Raw genomic sequence first — 14,811 nt, 5'->3', positions numbered from 1 at the left:
TACACAACAGTATATCTCTATTTCTTCCCTCCTAGCCTTTGTGCTGTTGTTGTTATACATTTCTTTGTATGTTGTAAATGTGACAGTTGTTAAAATTAATTTTCTTTAAACATTAGGTTATCTATTTAAATAAAAAGAAAAGAATATCTCTATATTTACTCATGTAATTACCATTTCTGGTGTTCTTCATTCCTTTGTGGAGATCCATATTTCCATCTGGCACCATTTTCCTTCTGCTTGAAGGGCTTACTTTTTTATGTCTTGTAGCTCAGGTCTGGGGTTCCTCCTTTCAGCATTTTATGTCTGAGCTAGTCATTATTTTGCTTCATGTTTGCAATATGTTTTAGCTGGGTATAAAATTTTAGGTTGACATTGTTTTCATTGAGAATTTGCCGTCATTCTTACCTTTGTTTTTCTGTACATAACATGTCTTTTATCTCAGACTACTTTTAGGATTTTCTCTTTATTTCCATGGTTTTTATCTTCATGGTTCATGTGCTTGTGGGCCATTGTGCTTCTTGGATCTTTGGGTTTCTAATTTTCAACAAATTTGGAAAATTTTCATTTACTATTCTTCACAAGAAATATCTTTCCTGTACCTTTCTTTCTCCTCTTTGGGAGGTTTAGTTCTATGTATATTAGGTCTCTTGAAGTTGTTCCACAGATAAATGACATTGTTCATTTTTTAACTTCCTTTTCTGTGTTTCATTTTGGATAACTTCTATTGCTATGTCTCCAAATTCACTTGTCTTTTCTTCACTTTCTAATGTGCTGTTAATGTTACCAAACTGTCTAAATCTCAGACATCCTAGCTACCTCTCTCGAAATTTGATTTGGGCATTTTTATATCTTTCATGTCTCTGGTTCTCTTTTGAACGTATGGAATACAGATATAATAAGTGTTTTAACCTGTCTGCTGATTGTAATATCTGTGTCAGTTCTGGATTGTTTACCTCAATTGATTTTTCTTCTTATTTCTGAATTGAGTGGTATTTTCCTGCCTTTCTGCCCACTGGGTAACTTTTAGTTGGATGCCATACATTGTGAATTTTAACCTGAATGTTGCTGGGGATTTTTGTGTGTGTATAAGTCTTCTTCAGCTTAGATACAGTTAAGTTACTCTCAAACAGTTTGATCCTTTTGGGTCTTGGTTTTGGATTTGTTAAGTGGATTCAGACCTGATATTAGTCTGGGGCTAATTATTCCCCCACTGAGTATTCTACTCAGTGTCTTGTGAATTATGAGGTCTTCCCATCTGGCGGATGGGAGCAGGCACTGGCTGGGCCCTCCATTTTCTCCCAGCCTCTGTGCTGGGTCTCCATTCCTTTCATGCAGTTCTTTCTTTGGCTTTGGGCAGTGCCCTTTTACGTAGGCACCCATCAGCTTCTGCTGCATCCTTAGCTGGGTGAGTGAGAACACCTGCATATCTCCAGGGCACTCTCTGGGCAACTTTCTCCTTTCGTCCTGTCCTGTGAACTTTGGCCACATTGGACTCCCTGGCTCTGAGCTCTACCTCCTCTGCTCACAGAGACCACTGAGCTCCACCTGGTTCTCTCCCTCTGCTGAGGCCTGGGAACTCTCAGGGCAGTGAGCTGGAACATGTGTCCACTAAGACTGTATATGGTGAACATCTTGTCTTCTCACCATTGTTTTGGATTATTTTTTGTTTTACATTTCAATGATAAGTAAATACAGATAGTTATCGTAGTATTTTCACAGCTTACGTGTGTATACCGTAAATTGTTGTAAGTGTATTTTGCAAAAGTATTTATATCTGTTTGCAGTTACAGTGAACCTTTCCTGAAAATAGCTCCTTTAGATAAGTATAGATAATTTTTTTTAAACTCTGAAAGACCATTAATGAAACTAGTATTTAATCGGTGAAATAGCAAAATGCAGATTGCAGTGTGTCTCGGAACTAAACTTGAAATGTCAAATTACAGAAATAGAGCAAACTGTGATCTTAAAAATTGAACCCAAATTTTATTTTCCTTTCTCAGGTGTGCCTTCTGATGCTGACTCTTCTGCTGCCAGTAATAAAATCAGTGGTGCCAATAATTCTAAACCAAATCGCCCCTCTCTTGCCAAGATTCTCCTGTCATTAGATGGAAATCTGGCCAAACAGCAGGCCTTATCTCATATACTTACAGCACTGCAAATCATGTATGCCAGGTAGGCTCGTTTGCTAACTTTTGAAATCCCACAACTATGTAAGCTTTGGGTTTTTGTAGTTTTTTGATGGAAAATGTTGTGTATATTGTCTTTAAATACTGTGAGTTCTGGGTCATACACCCTTTGATGGTGAATGATGGTATCTGTGCTTTCTTTAATGGAGGTTGAAATATGAATTAGAAAATCAAGTTAAAGAACATTTTCATTATTCTTTATGGCCAATAAACTTTAAACATATTTTGGGGGATGAGAGGAAGAATCAGTTGTTACTAATATATACAGTAATGTTTAAGACATTTGTCATCTCCTTCACTTTTGATAAGGCAGTTTTGGTAGTGCTGTCTTTTCTACCGTTTTGCTGCTGTTTTCTCACAACCTGGATAAGTGCCCCATCCATCAGTGTATCATGGTTATGGATCTGATGAATAGAAATTAATACTTAAACAGGAACATTAGTTTAGACCAAAGGCTGACTTAGTCGTTGAGAGGACATTTAGTCCTTGGTGTCTTGTGTGAGGCATCCTTGGTATTTGGCCTTCAGTAAACACAAAATTACCCTCAGGCTTGAACAAACCAAGAAGATTTCTCAGGGAAATACAGAGGCTGATTTTTATGTTGGCAGTTTTTCACCTGTCATCACTGTGGTCATTCAATAAATAAGATCAGGAGTAAATATTTTAGCTTTTAGCCGATGGATAGTAATAACATTCAGTATTTTTCTAAAACTCTTTCTATACTTATCCTATAAAAATGAGGGGGTCCTTCAATAAGCACTTGTCCTGCCCCCTGACTCTTCCGTCCTGCAGAGGTGAATGGCAGCTCACTGCAGGTCTGGCTTTCTCTCCTGACAGAGACGCCGTGGTCGGGGCCCTGATGCCAGCTGGCATGGTTGCCCCGGTGGAGTGTCCCTCATTCTCTTCCTCAGCACCCCCTTCTGATGTGTCTGCCATGGCCAGTCCCATGAATGGAGAGGAGTGTGTGCTGGCTGTTGATATTGAAGACAGACTGAGTCCAAATCCATGGCAAGAAAAGAGAGGAGAGGTAAAAATCAATGGTAAAGCAATAAAGCAATATTTGATCAGAAAGGAAAAGGTAGCTGATTTGTATCTAGTAAAGTATAAGTCATTCTTTCACTTAATTCAGAGTGTTTTTGTGCCTACTGCCATAGGCATTTTGGGCTTGAATTAGAAAATATTCTATTTGCAAAAGGAGCCTTGGGACTTCCATGGTGGTCCAGTGGCTAAGACTCCATGCTCCCAACGCGGGGGGCCCTGGGTTCGATCCCTGGTCGGGGAACTAGATCCCACATGCATGCTGCAACTAAGAGCTTGCATGCCACAACCCGCCTGCCGCAACTAAAAACATCCTGCATGCGGCGACGAAGATCCCGCGTGCTGCAACTAAGTCCCGGCTCAGCCAAATAAATAAATACTAAAAAAAAAAAAAAAAAAAAAAAAAAGGCTTTTTCGTGTGTAGATGGAAACAGATTATTCTTTTAAAAAGTTGCTAAATGCAAGTGCACAGTTGTTTATCTGAAGTTCTGGAACCTGAAAGCTCCAAAAGCTAAAGATTTTTGTAACTTATTTTGGGGAAAAATCCAACTTGAAGAGATGGGAGCTCATTTTAGTTGTTTTCATGTGACCCGTTGTGACTATTAATAGGTTCTCCTGGGAATATAAATATGCTTGATTTTGCAGGGCTGTCCCAGACCCCACTGGAGGTGGTAGCTGGTGGTGTAAGTGCCTTGTTACCTCTGTAAAATCTGGTATATTCCAGATGGCCCAAGGGGTAAGACTTTTGGAGTTGGATGGGAAGTGTGCCATGTTGCCAAGTTTCTCCTTTTCTTCTTCATTTTAGATCGTCTCTTCTGAGGATGCTGTGACCCCCTCCGCAGTGACCCCGTCTGCTTCCTCAGCTTCTTCTCGGCCATTTATCCCCGTAACAGATGACCCAGGAGCTGCCAGCATCATTGCAGAAACCATGACCAAAACCAAAGAGGTCAAGGGGCTTTCTTCTTTAACATTTTATTTTGAAATAATCTTAAATGTACGCACAAGTTGCAGAAGTAGTTCATAGAAATAGAACATGGTATACGCCTGTGTACTATTTGGTATACTCCTAGGTACTATCTACCTAGGTTCTCCAGTTGTTAGTGTTTCTAAACCATTGGCGGGAGCGCTGTAGGGCACAATCCCCAACTCTTCTTAATGTTTCACTGCATATTTCCTGAGTATCAGGACATTACCATTGATCCAGGATTACTTTCTGTCCATAGACCTATTCAGATTTTGCTCATTGTCCCAGTAGTATCCTTTATAGGTCTAGGACCCAGCCCAGGGTTGAGTGTTGTTTCTTTGGTCTTCAGTATGGAACAATTCTTCAGTTCCTGTTTTTGTCAGAAACACCACAGGAACGATGCAGGGTTCTTTTCAGTGCATCCCATTGGGATGTGTGCATTGTTAATTTGCTGCATTACAGGTGATGTTAATTCTTACTATTTTGTTAAAAGTATCTGCCAGATTTCTCTATTGGAAGTTAATAAAAGTGTGTTAATAAGTATTCATGGGGAGATAACTTTGAGACTATGTTACTACCTTATCCCTTGTCATGTTTTCACCTACCAGTTTTTAGTATCTTGATGATTCTAGGTGGATCCATTATTACTGTGGTAGTTGTCATGTGGTGATTTTTCAAATTTCATCATTCCTTTTGGAATATCACTGTTGCTGTTCTTCTGTAAGGGAGAACTTTCCTTTCTCATCTCATCTGTCTGTCTGTCTATTGGTACAGATTCATGGGATCCGTTTTACTCAAATAATGACATACATCATTTGACACCCAAATTGCCCCAGACTTGGCCATTGGGAGCCCTTTCCAGCTGGTTTGTCCTTCTGATGTGTCCCCATAATTCTTTGAGCACTTCCTTACTTTCTAGCACAATAGAGTGTTCTAAACTTGTCTTTCACCTACCCTGCCCTCGCCCTGGAATCAGCCATTTCTCCAAGGAGCGCTGGTTCCTTTTAGTGGATCAGAGAATTTAGAAACAAGATCTGGGAGCTTGGAAAGCTGATTGCTACTGGGTGTCCTTGGTTTAGGCCCGCTCAGCAAACAGACACACACACCCACAAGCATTTATTTCTCCTTTGGCATCTTATCTATATAATGAAAACCATGAGTGGTTCAAACCAGTACTTCAGTTTTCAGTACAACACCACAGGGTTTGTTCTCGCTCTCTTTCTATATTTTAGGTATATAATCCTTTTATATGTTGTTGGATTGCTTTGCTGTTTTGCACCTATATCTTCTCCTGATTTGGGTTAAAGCATAATACTGGTCTCCTGGAATGAGTTGGGCTGTGTTCCTTCCTCTTCTGTTTTTTAGAAGGGTTTGTGAAGGTTTGGGGTTAATTCTTTAAATATTTGGTAGAATTTTCTCTGTTCTAACATGTTCTGATTGTTCTTTTATTTCCTTGTTTCCTGGCACAACACAAAATTCTAGGTTCAACAAGACGTTTTATATTCTAGCACAGAAATCAGATGTTTCTCCAAGAGGTCTTGGTTCTTTTTAGTGGAGAATGGTACTTAGAAGCCAAGATCTGGACCTTCATGTGCTCATTGCCGTTGGGGGGGCTGCTGTTCACCACCGCTCCTACTGGGCAGAGCTAGGAAATAAGCGTGTGTGTGTGCGTGTGCGCGTCCATGCAATAAGTTATACACATTAATATTTATTTTGTTATATATCTACATATAGTGAAACCGCAGCAATACAGTCAATTCTAATAACTGCACAGGATTCATTCTACTTTTCTCCCTTTCTGTATTGAAAACTCTCCTCTCTGAAAGCGAGCATCCTGGCTCCTGTGAGTGACCGTTTAATAACTTCCCCTTAGGTAGCTACCCTCCCATTTTCTCTGTCGTTCCTCTCCCACACGGACACCCTCCATCGCCTGCGCAGGTTCTGGCACTCAGAACCAGCCTGCCCTCGGCAGGGATAGCCTCTCACCCTGCTTGACCTGTGACCTCCCACCCCTGCACCCAGTGCCGCTGGCCCAGAGCAGGGATATCTTCCCCTTGGCTCTGCCATGCGGCGCCCCGACGTGGATGCCCTCCCGAGCCCGCCGGGTGCCCCCACTCCAGGCCGTCGCGCCTGCTCCCACTGTCTTCCCTGCCGGCCCACCCTGGGAACAGACACACGTTGTTGTCAGTTACATCTGGAACTCTGGATTTATATTATGCTCTTACTGCTGATGAAAATACATCCTGTGGAAGATCATCATAACCATCTGTGGTGATGAGGAAATTGCTATTTATAAATTAGGTGTCTGGACTCAACTTCTGATATTTGGCAGTCTCCTAGGGTGAGGGTTTAATGCAGAAATTAATCTGAATTATGCAAAATTTTTGCTTTTAGCTAGAAGAGGGATGGTATAATTTCTTTCTTAACCAATTTATTTTTGAGACATAGGCATTATCCAGAGTATAGCCCTTAATTCCTATCACTTCAGTTTTGGTTTGATTCATAAATAATGGCAAAGTAATTTCCATGTTAGTTTTGGGCTTATTCAAGGAGATAGGCAGCTAGTGATTTTATTTTTTTAGCACTTCCTTTGGACTTGTCCTCTATTTTTTTTTTAAACACTCCCACCAAAAAAATGTTTGATACTGCTTCAAATAAGACCAAAGATGTTATATATGATTAATATATTCCACTGAATGCTTTTGCTGGTCTTCAGTGAGTGAGATTCTGGAATGTCATCGTTTCTGATGAATTTCACTTACTGGTTCCCTGAGTCTTCATTCGGAGGTAGGAGCAGGGTCTGTTTCTTTAAAGGGAGAAACCGTGCTCCTGCCCGAGAGAGCTATGGCTTCCAGGGCCAACTTGAGCATCGATGGACTTTGCTCATTGGATATGTCACATTCCCCTTAAGGTTCCTAAGTGGGGCTTGCGCTTCCCCTGGCTCATTTCTGTTTCTGAAAAGCATTGGCACTGGTTTCACTGAAATCCAGACAGCAAGAGAGAAGAGAAGAGGCACTTGTGGCGCCTCGTTCTTCCCCTGGAGAGCTGGACTCTGCTTGGGGAGCGGGAAGGGCCCGGCTGCTCCCCGGTTCAGCACAGGTCTCGGCGATGCTCGGAAGCTGGGGCATCTCCCGGCTCTTGACGGCTCCCTGCTCCGCTCTGTGAGCGGGACCCACCGCCAGCCTCCAGGAGGGACGGCTCCCTGCTCCGCTCTGTGAGCGGGACCCACCGCCAGCCTCAGGAGGCTCCTGTGTGGCGGGCGGCAGGCTGCGGGGTGGCTGTCCCGGCGGGGCACCCCACCCTCATGGGGGGTTGGGGGTGTCAGCGATGGCGCCGCAGGCAAACAAGCGTCTCCTTTCCTCTGCTGCTGTGGAAAGAGTGGCGAACGATCGCAGGTGTGGTTTGTTTTAACTGACATACTGTGAATGGGAAGTACAAGGGGAATATTGAGAAGACTCTTACTTTGTATATTTTCTTTTTAAAAGAACCTAAGGAGCAAGAGATCATGGACAATGTGTTACATGCCAATAAGTCCATTAAATAAGATTCTAAGAAAGAATTATGGAGAGGATCTAGACAAAATATGTAAAAGCATAGTGTACAAATTTAGATGATAGAAAACTCCCAAACATACCCTATGGGGGTAATTTTACATGGTGTGATTTCATTCCAAGTCTCCCCTTGTAACGTACCTCTGTTATGAACTCGGTCACAGTATAAGTTGTCATTTCTTTATAGTTTAGGCATTCCTTTTGACAGCTGTTGGTAATTTGTAAAATAGGTAATCGATCTTGAAAGCGTAGTGCGGGGTGGTGGAGATTTTAGGGGCTTGTCATTTCTTAATCTAGTATTTCACGGTCTTAAATGTCTCAAAAAGTCCCTTATTCATTATTGGTAATCATGTATCCTTTGAGTTTATGACTGTTTATCTCTTAACATATCATTCCTCATTTTAATTGTTTGACTTTTTAGGATGTTGAAAGCCAAAATAAAGCGTCAGGCCCAGAACTTCAGTCCTTGGATGAGTTCACCAGCCTGTTGGTTGTGGACGACACGCGCGTCATGGTGGACCTGCTCAAGCTGTCTGTGTGCGGCCGGGCGGGGGACAAGGGCAGGGACGTGCTTTCGGCTGTGCTGTCTGGCATGGGCGCCGCCTACCCACAGGTGAGCTGCAGGTGGGTGGGCGGGCTGGAGGTACTGATGCTGTCTCGTGCTTGAAGGGCCCCTGCTAAAGATGAGTCCCTTCTCTGTCGTCTGTGCTGCAGTTGCTCCCCAGTTTGCCTTTTGATGTAATTTTGATATTTTAGAATTTTAGAATTTAGAAATTTCTAGTTTTTATGAAGTCAGATCTGCCAGTTTTTTCATTTATGGCTTCTGGATTTTGTATTATATCGAAAATATGCTACCAGCATGACGTTGTTTAAAAAACTCTCTCAAGTCTCTTCTAATCATTTTTACATTTTCATTTGTTATTGTATTTACCTTTTTGAATCACCTGGGATTTATCGTGATGTAAGGGATAAAGTCAGGATTCAACTTTACTTTTTCCTAGCTGGCGAACATGTTGCCCCAACATCATTGATTGAATAAATCCATCTTTTCCCTAGTGATTTGAAGACCACTTTTAATCATATTCTAAACTTTTATGGACTTCTTTCTGTTCCATTAATCTAATTTCTGTGCTCCAATACCGCAGTATTTTAACTATTAACTATTTAAAATAGATTTTAATATTTGGTAGCACTGGGTCCTGTGGGACTTTCTGCCCTGGTGATGTTCTGTACCTGAGCCATCCAGTATGGTAGCCACCAGCCATATGTGGCTATTGAGTACTTGAAATGTAGCTAGTGCACCTGAGGCACTCAAGTTTTCATTTTATTTAACTTTAATTAATTTAAATTTGAATAGCCACATGTGGCTAGTCTAGGGTGTAAAGTCAATATCATATCAATGTATCTTAAAAGTAGAATTGATTAGTCCTGAAGTCCTTGGGCTTCCTTAAGGACCCTTATCTATCAGCAGCCTTGCTCTGCCTTTTCAGAACTGGCTGTGTCAGGGAGTCTGATGCCATGTGCCCTGTGCAGATGTGTCATCTGTGTTTCTCTGAGTTCCATATCACCACCACCAAAACCATGAAGTACTTAAGTATGGTCAAGTGGTCTTGAAATCATAGTAAATGGTTTGGTAGGTATTTTAGGGGCTTGTTAATTCTTTAATTTAGGGGCTTGTTATCTCTTAATTGTGTTCAGGAAGAACTAAAAGTTATAGGTTTCCTACTTTGTAGTTTTTTGAGGCAAGTTACTTGGCATAATTCTGAGAGATTAAATCAAGGTGAATTGCCATAAGCAAAATATTAAATGTTTTCACAAGTTTAATGTATTTGTGAGAGGAAAGGATGGAATGAGAACATGGATCTCAAGTAATAATACCCAGAATTTCTTGTACACATACCTGCCAGGCCTGGTTCTTGGTGCGTTCTCTCAGTACGGAGCACAGGCTTTCCCTTTATGTACAGATAAGCACACTGAGGCTCTCAGAGGTCATTACTGCCCCAAAGACACTCAGGTTGCTGGTGGGTGGGAGAAATGGTGGTGGACTCTTGAGTGCTCTGAGGACAGAACCGCAGCTGTGACCGCTCTGTCAGCCTCGCCTCAGAGCTTATTGGCCTCTCCTGGGGGACTGACTGGCTTTGCAGAGGAAGGTTCTGAAGCCCAGAAGAGCCCTAGTGGGCTGTGCATTAGGAGTTTGATGGTGTCAGTATCTCAGATTCAAGGGGAGACAGAGACAAAGGTGGGGATTGTCTTCAAACTTTCCTGGCCAGTGGCAAGATGCTACTCCTATGTCCTACCCTGACCTGATATTTGGGACTCTTTAAGAAAAAAAGAGAAATTTTTGAATTTATAATGATAACACCTAAATGGCAGTGATCTTAGTTTGTCATTAGCAAAGCTGTTTGCTAAGCTAATCTGTTTATTATCTAAGTGTGAGGAAAAATAGATAAAAACAATCATTTATTTCTGAAAAGTACAGAATAGAGACTAGTTTCATTATTTTTCTCTAAATTAAAAATATTTGGAGGTTAATATGTTATTACCATAACAGCATATTCTTGTTTGTTTTCAAAAATAGCAGTCAAGGAGTTTATAATCACCAGTATTGACCATTTAAATGGTGTGAATCACTAAAATTTTCAAATGAAATTGGATCATCATGGATTGTTGGGAGAATGTGGTGTGGGGGCTGACCCTAGACGTCTTGGGTCAGGAGACACCCCCAGTTGTCTTCATATTTGTAGCCCTCATTCCAGATGCCGTCTGCTGCTGTTCAGCCTGGGCAGCTTGGTCGTTCCTCTCCGTCCTGCTCCCCTCCTGCTGGAGGTGCCTTCTAGGACCTTGGTCCTTTCTGTACCTTCTGCTCCTTCGCTTGATGGTTTTGTTCCTGGGGCAGAAGTAATCTTGTCTTGATGTAAAGAGAAACTGTTGTAATCACAGGCATTTCCGTTTCATCAGTTGCCATGTATGGGGTGTTTTGGGTGTGTCAGCCACCTTCTGGCTGCTACCTCTGCGAGCTCTGTGCTGTCTTGATCTTACAGGTGAGGAAACCGAGCCCTAATTTGAACTAGATTTCTCAAGCTCCCAAGGCCTCCACTCTGCCGCCGTCCGTACGGAAAGATCTGAATTGGGCGGGCATCCTGACGTCCTTCTGCTTTGTACCCCGCTTCCTCCCGCAGGTGGCAGATATGTTGTTGGAGCTCTGTGTCACCGAGTTGGAGGATGTAGCCACAGACTCACAGAGTGGCCGCCTGTCCTCTCAGCCCGTGGTGGTGGAGAGTAGCCATCCCTACACTGATGACACTTCCTCCAGCGGTACAGTGAAGATACCAGGTACAGTGAAGATACCAGGTACAGTGAAGATAGCGGCACAGTGAAGATACCAGGTACAGTGAAGATAGCGGTACAGTGAAGATACCAGGTACAGTGAAGATAGCGGTACAGTGAAGATACCAGGTACAGTGAAGATAGCGGTACAGTGAAGATAGCAGGCTGGCCCCAGGGAGGATATGGGGCATCCCTGCCTGTAGAACAGCCTCATCTCTGCAATTGCATCTGTAGAAGCAGCCGTCATTGTTTTATAGAAAAGAAGCTACAGAATTGCTTTAGAATCACTTTTCCCACCTTTTCTAGAGAAACGACTCCCCCCCTCCAAAAAAAATAAAGCATGATACAGAAAACCACACAAAGTAAATGTTTAGCTTAATGCTTATTAGATGGATGCCTTAGTCACCAAAACTCAGGTCTAGAGTTTTTGTGCCTGTCCACAGAAGCCCTCCTTGTGTCCTCCACTGAAGTAGCACTGTCCTGGCTTGTGTTTCTGGACAGTTTCTATTACCCAAGCGTGCATTGTCATCTTAACCCTCTTAATAATTTCCATCTTTTAAGTTTCTTTTAACCTATAGTTTTTTCCTTTTTTTCTCTACAATTCACCTATGGAGGAACCTGGGCCTTTGACCTGCACACTCCTGCTGCACTTCCACGTGCTCCCCAGCCCTGTCTTTGTGCAGATTTCCCCTGATTCAGAGGCCCAGTTAGTTCAGCCTTTGGCGGGACCATTGGTATTTGTGATCCAGCGTCTGGAAGCACCTGCTATCTGCTTGTCTCTCCTTTGGTGATGGCAGCCGCTACTGATGCTCACTGCCTGAGGCCATTAAATCCATGAGAGGTTGCAAAATGGTGCTATTCTAATTGTTCCATTGCTTTCTTATTTATTTGCTAGAATACTCTATATAGGGACATTTCCTCTCCTTTGGTTGGTTGTTTGAGTAAGAAAGGCAGGATAAAAGCTTGATTCTTTTCTTCTGTTTACATTTTCAAGAGAATGAACTGGTTACCTATCATTCTTTGAAGGTGACCAGTTATTTTTTCTTGGCTGTGCCTCGAGGCTCATGGGATCTTAGTTCCCCTACCAGGATTGAACCCAGGCCCCGGCAGTGAAAGCGCCAAGTGCTAACCACTGGACAACCAGGGAATTACCTGTTTTTTATGTCATTATGAACTCATGGATTTAAACATATATGATGGGCTTTAATCTGTTGTGACTATTATCTTACAGAAGCTCAAATTATCCCATCTCCAGACATCGGGAACCTCTTCAGTTTGGCTCTTGCAGTGACTCCCATATAGTCTGATATGACAGGATGCTTTAGGCTTGTCATGTAGTTTCTCCCCTCCACCTGGAATCTGCCCTGGTATCTTTTAGTTGAGGTAGCATTTCAGATCACTTGGGCTATCATTGTTTCTAGATTTTTTCAGTGGACAGAGATAGGATTAATGAGTGGACAGTCAGACAGACTGACTGACTGACTTTCTTTTGAGTTCATAATGATATGATAGAACCAGATTCAGAGCTACAAGGTTTCTACTTAACCTCTTCTGTTACATCAGTGTTTCTTTTGTTCCATACCCAAAATCCTGGTTCTAAGACATGGGATGATAGAATTAGAATATCTCATAATTACTTATTTGCTTTATCCCACATTACATGCACAAAAGACTAAGGATACAATTCTAATACTACCAAACATGCACATAGTTACTGAAAATATTTAACAAAATTTTTTTCTTGCTTTCTTGCCCTCTTCATTGTTGTAACTTTATTTAAATGATTTTACTATCTATCCCAGCGCATAATAGCTGTTACATACTCTACTTCCTTCCTTTTAATTTGCATTTAGTTTTAGTTGTCTCCTTCCTTATTGTGACTGTCTGAAGCTCATTCTCTCATCAGTTCCTCAGCAGGGCTCAAAGGACGGCAGTCCCGACTGAGGTCAGCTTGTTCTAAGAGTTTGTGCCCAAATTTGAAAGTTAGCTTTTTTGGATAGGATGTTTTTCTCCTGTGAAAGTGGAAAAATGCTAATCTATTCCCCCCCCCCCCGCCTTTATAAATTGTGCTTTCTTTCCATAATTTTACTAGAATATGTTTTCATATTGGTTGTTACAAGACAATATTCTCAGATAAGAGGTTGTGGCCCTCTAAAATGTAGTTTCAGGTCTTGTCTTTCAAGACAGTTTTTTTGCATTACAGTTTGTAGTATTTGTTTGTATCCTAGCTTCAGTTTTCTTTTTCACGGATATGTGGTCGTTTTCTTGTGTTGGATGCCGTTTAGAGCCAGGGGTTGGGGGGGGGGGTCCCCCAACCCCCAGGCTGAGGCCTGTTAGGAACTGGGCACAGCAGGTGAGCGGTGGGTGAGCAAGCGAAGATTCATCTGCTGGGAACCATCACCCCCAACCCCGGCCGTGGAAGAACCAGTCCCTGGTGCAAAAAGGTTGGGGACCGCTGTTTTAGAGTCAGTGTTGGCTACTTCCTCTCAAGTGCTTTTTTTTTTTTTTAAACAGTTTTGGAGGAACAGTTTAATTAATTAATTAATTAATTAATTTATGGCTGCGTTGGGTCTTCATTGCTGCGCACGGGCTTTCTCTAGTTGTGGCGAGGGGGGGCTACTCTTCATTGCGGTGCACAGCCTTATCATTATGGTGGCTTCTCTTGTTGTAGAGCATGGGCTCTAGGTGGATGGGCTTCAGTAGTTGCAACATGCGGGCTCAGTAGTTGTGGCTCTCAGGCTCTAGAGTGCAGGCTCAGTAGTTGTCGTGCACAGGCTTAGTTGCTCCACGGCATGTGGGATCTTCCTGGACCAGGGCTCGAACCCATGTCCCCTGCATTGGCAGGCAGATTCTTAACCACTGCACCACCAGGGAAGTCCCTCAAGTTCCTTTTATCTCTTTCTTTTTTTTCCCTTTTGTTCTTCTGTTTGTTTCAAAGCATTATTCGTTGTGTTTATTTGCTCCTGTGCTCTTTCTAGTTTAATTTTCGTTTCTGAATTAAAAAAAAAAATTCTTTACTCAATTTTCTCATTTAGTGTTTTGGTTGTCCTAATTCTAATTTATGTTGTTCTTTCATATCTTGTATCATTTTCCTAATTTCTTTTAGCTTGGTTTGAAATAACAGATTATAATTTTCATGTGTTTTGTGGGCACATCTTTCTGGCTTGCTTTCATTGTCTGTAGGAAAGTGTTATTCTGTTCTTATTCTCTCTTTTATAACAATAACTTTTTATTGCATTTGACCTTGATACTTTTTTAAAATTAATTTTTATTGGAGTAGTTGCTTTACAGCATTGTGTTAGTTTCTACTGTACCGTAAAATGGATCAGCTATACATATATCCCCTCTTTCTTGGATTTCTGACCTTGATACTTTTATCCTGATCATTTTTATGTGAAACTAGTTTTCTTAAACTTTTAGAATGAGATGGCATTCAGAAAAGCTTCTTTAACTTTGAGCTGTTACTCTTTCATAGTAGAAATTTACAAAACAAAAGATAATTCCACTCAGTGGTTGCCTGAGACAAAAATCTGGTATCCCTCTTCCTCTTTTCTGTTTCTCTCTTTACTTCATAACCAGTCTACCAGCAAGTCCTATCATTTCTACTTTAAAAATATATTCCAAATTAGGTCATTTATCACCAACTCCAGATCATTCTGGGTCCAACCATCTAGTCTCACCTGGTTTATTATACTAGGTGTCATATACTAGTATAATATACATGTTCTGCTTCTACTTCTCACCT

General features: G+C 41.8%; 1 protein-coding gene across 7 annotated transcripts in view; it reads left to right on the top strand.

The window, feature by feature from the left end:
* Positions 1 to 14,811, top strand: part of HERC2 (HECT and RLD domain containing E3 ubiquitin protein ligase 2) — a 218,099-nt gene that overhangs the window by 162,407 nt on the left and 40,881 nt on the right. For 5 of the 7 annotated variants that reach the window (XM_068545354.1, XM_068545353.1, XM_068545357.1 and 2 more), the window contains 5 exons: positions 2,001 to 2,172; positions 3,024 to 3,213; positions 4,030 to 4,170; positions 8,161 to 8,352; positions 10,919 to 11,090. In XM_068545354.1, coding sequence (XP_068401455.1) covers positions 2,001 to 2,172; positions 3,024 to 3,213; positions 4,030 to 4,170; positions 8,161 to 8,352; positions 10,919 to 11,090 — 867 coding nt within the window. The remainder of the gene's footprint in view (positions 1 to 2,000; positions 2,173 to 3,023; positions 3,214 to 4,029; positions 4,171 to 8,160; positions 8,353 to 10,918; positions 11,091 to 14,811) is intronic. The other 2 variants (XM_068545356.1, XM_068545355.1) reach the window with 1 other exon arrangement.

This window comes from Eschrichtius robustus, chromosome 5 (assembly GCF_028021215.1).
Source record: "Eschrichtius robustus isolate mEscRob2 chromosome 5, mEscRob2.pri, whole genome shotgun sequence".
NCBI classification, from domain to species: domain Eukaryota; kingdom Metazoa; phylum Chordata; class Mammalia; order Artiodactyla; family Eschrichtiidae; genus Eschrichtius; species Eschrichtius robustus.
This window is presented reverse-complemented; position numbering and strand designations above follow the sequence as displayed.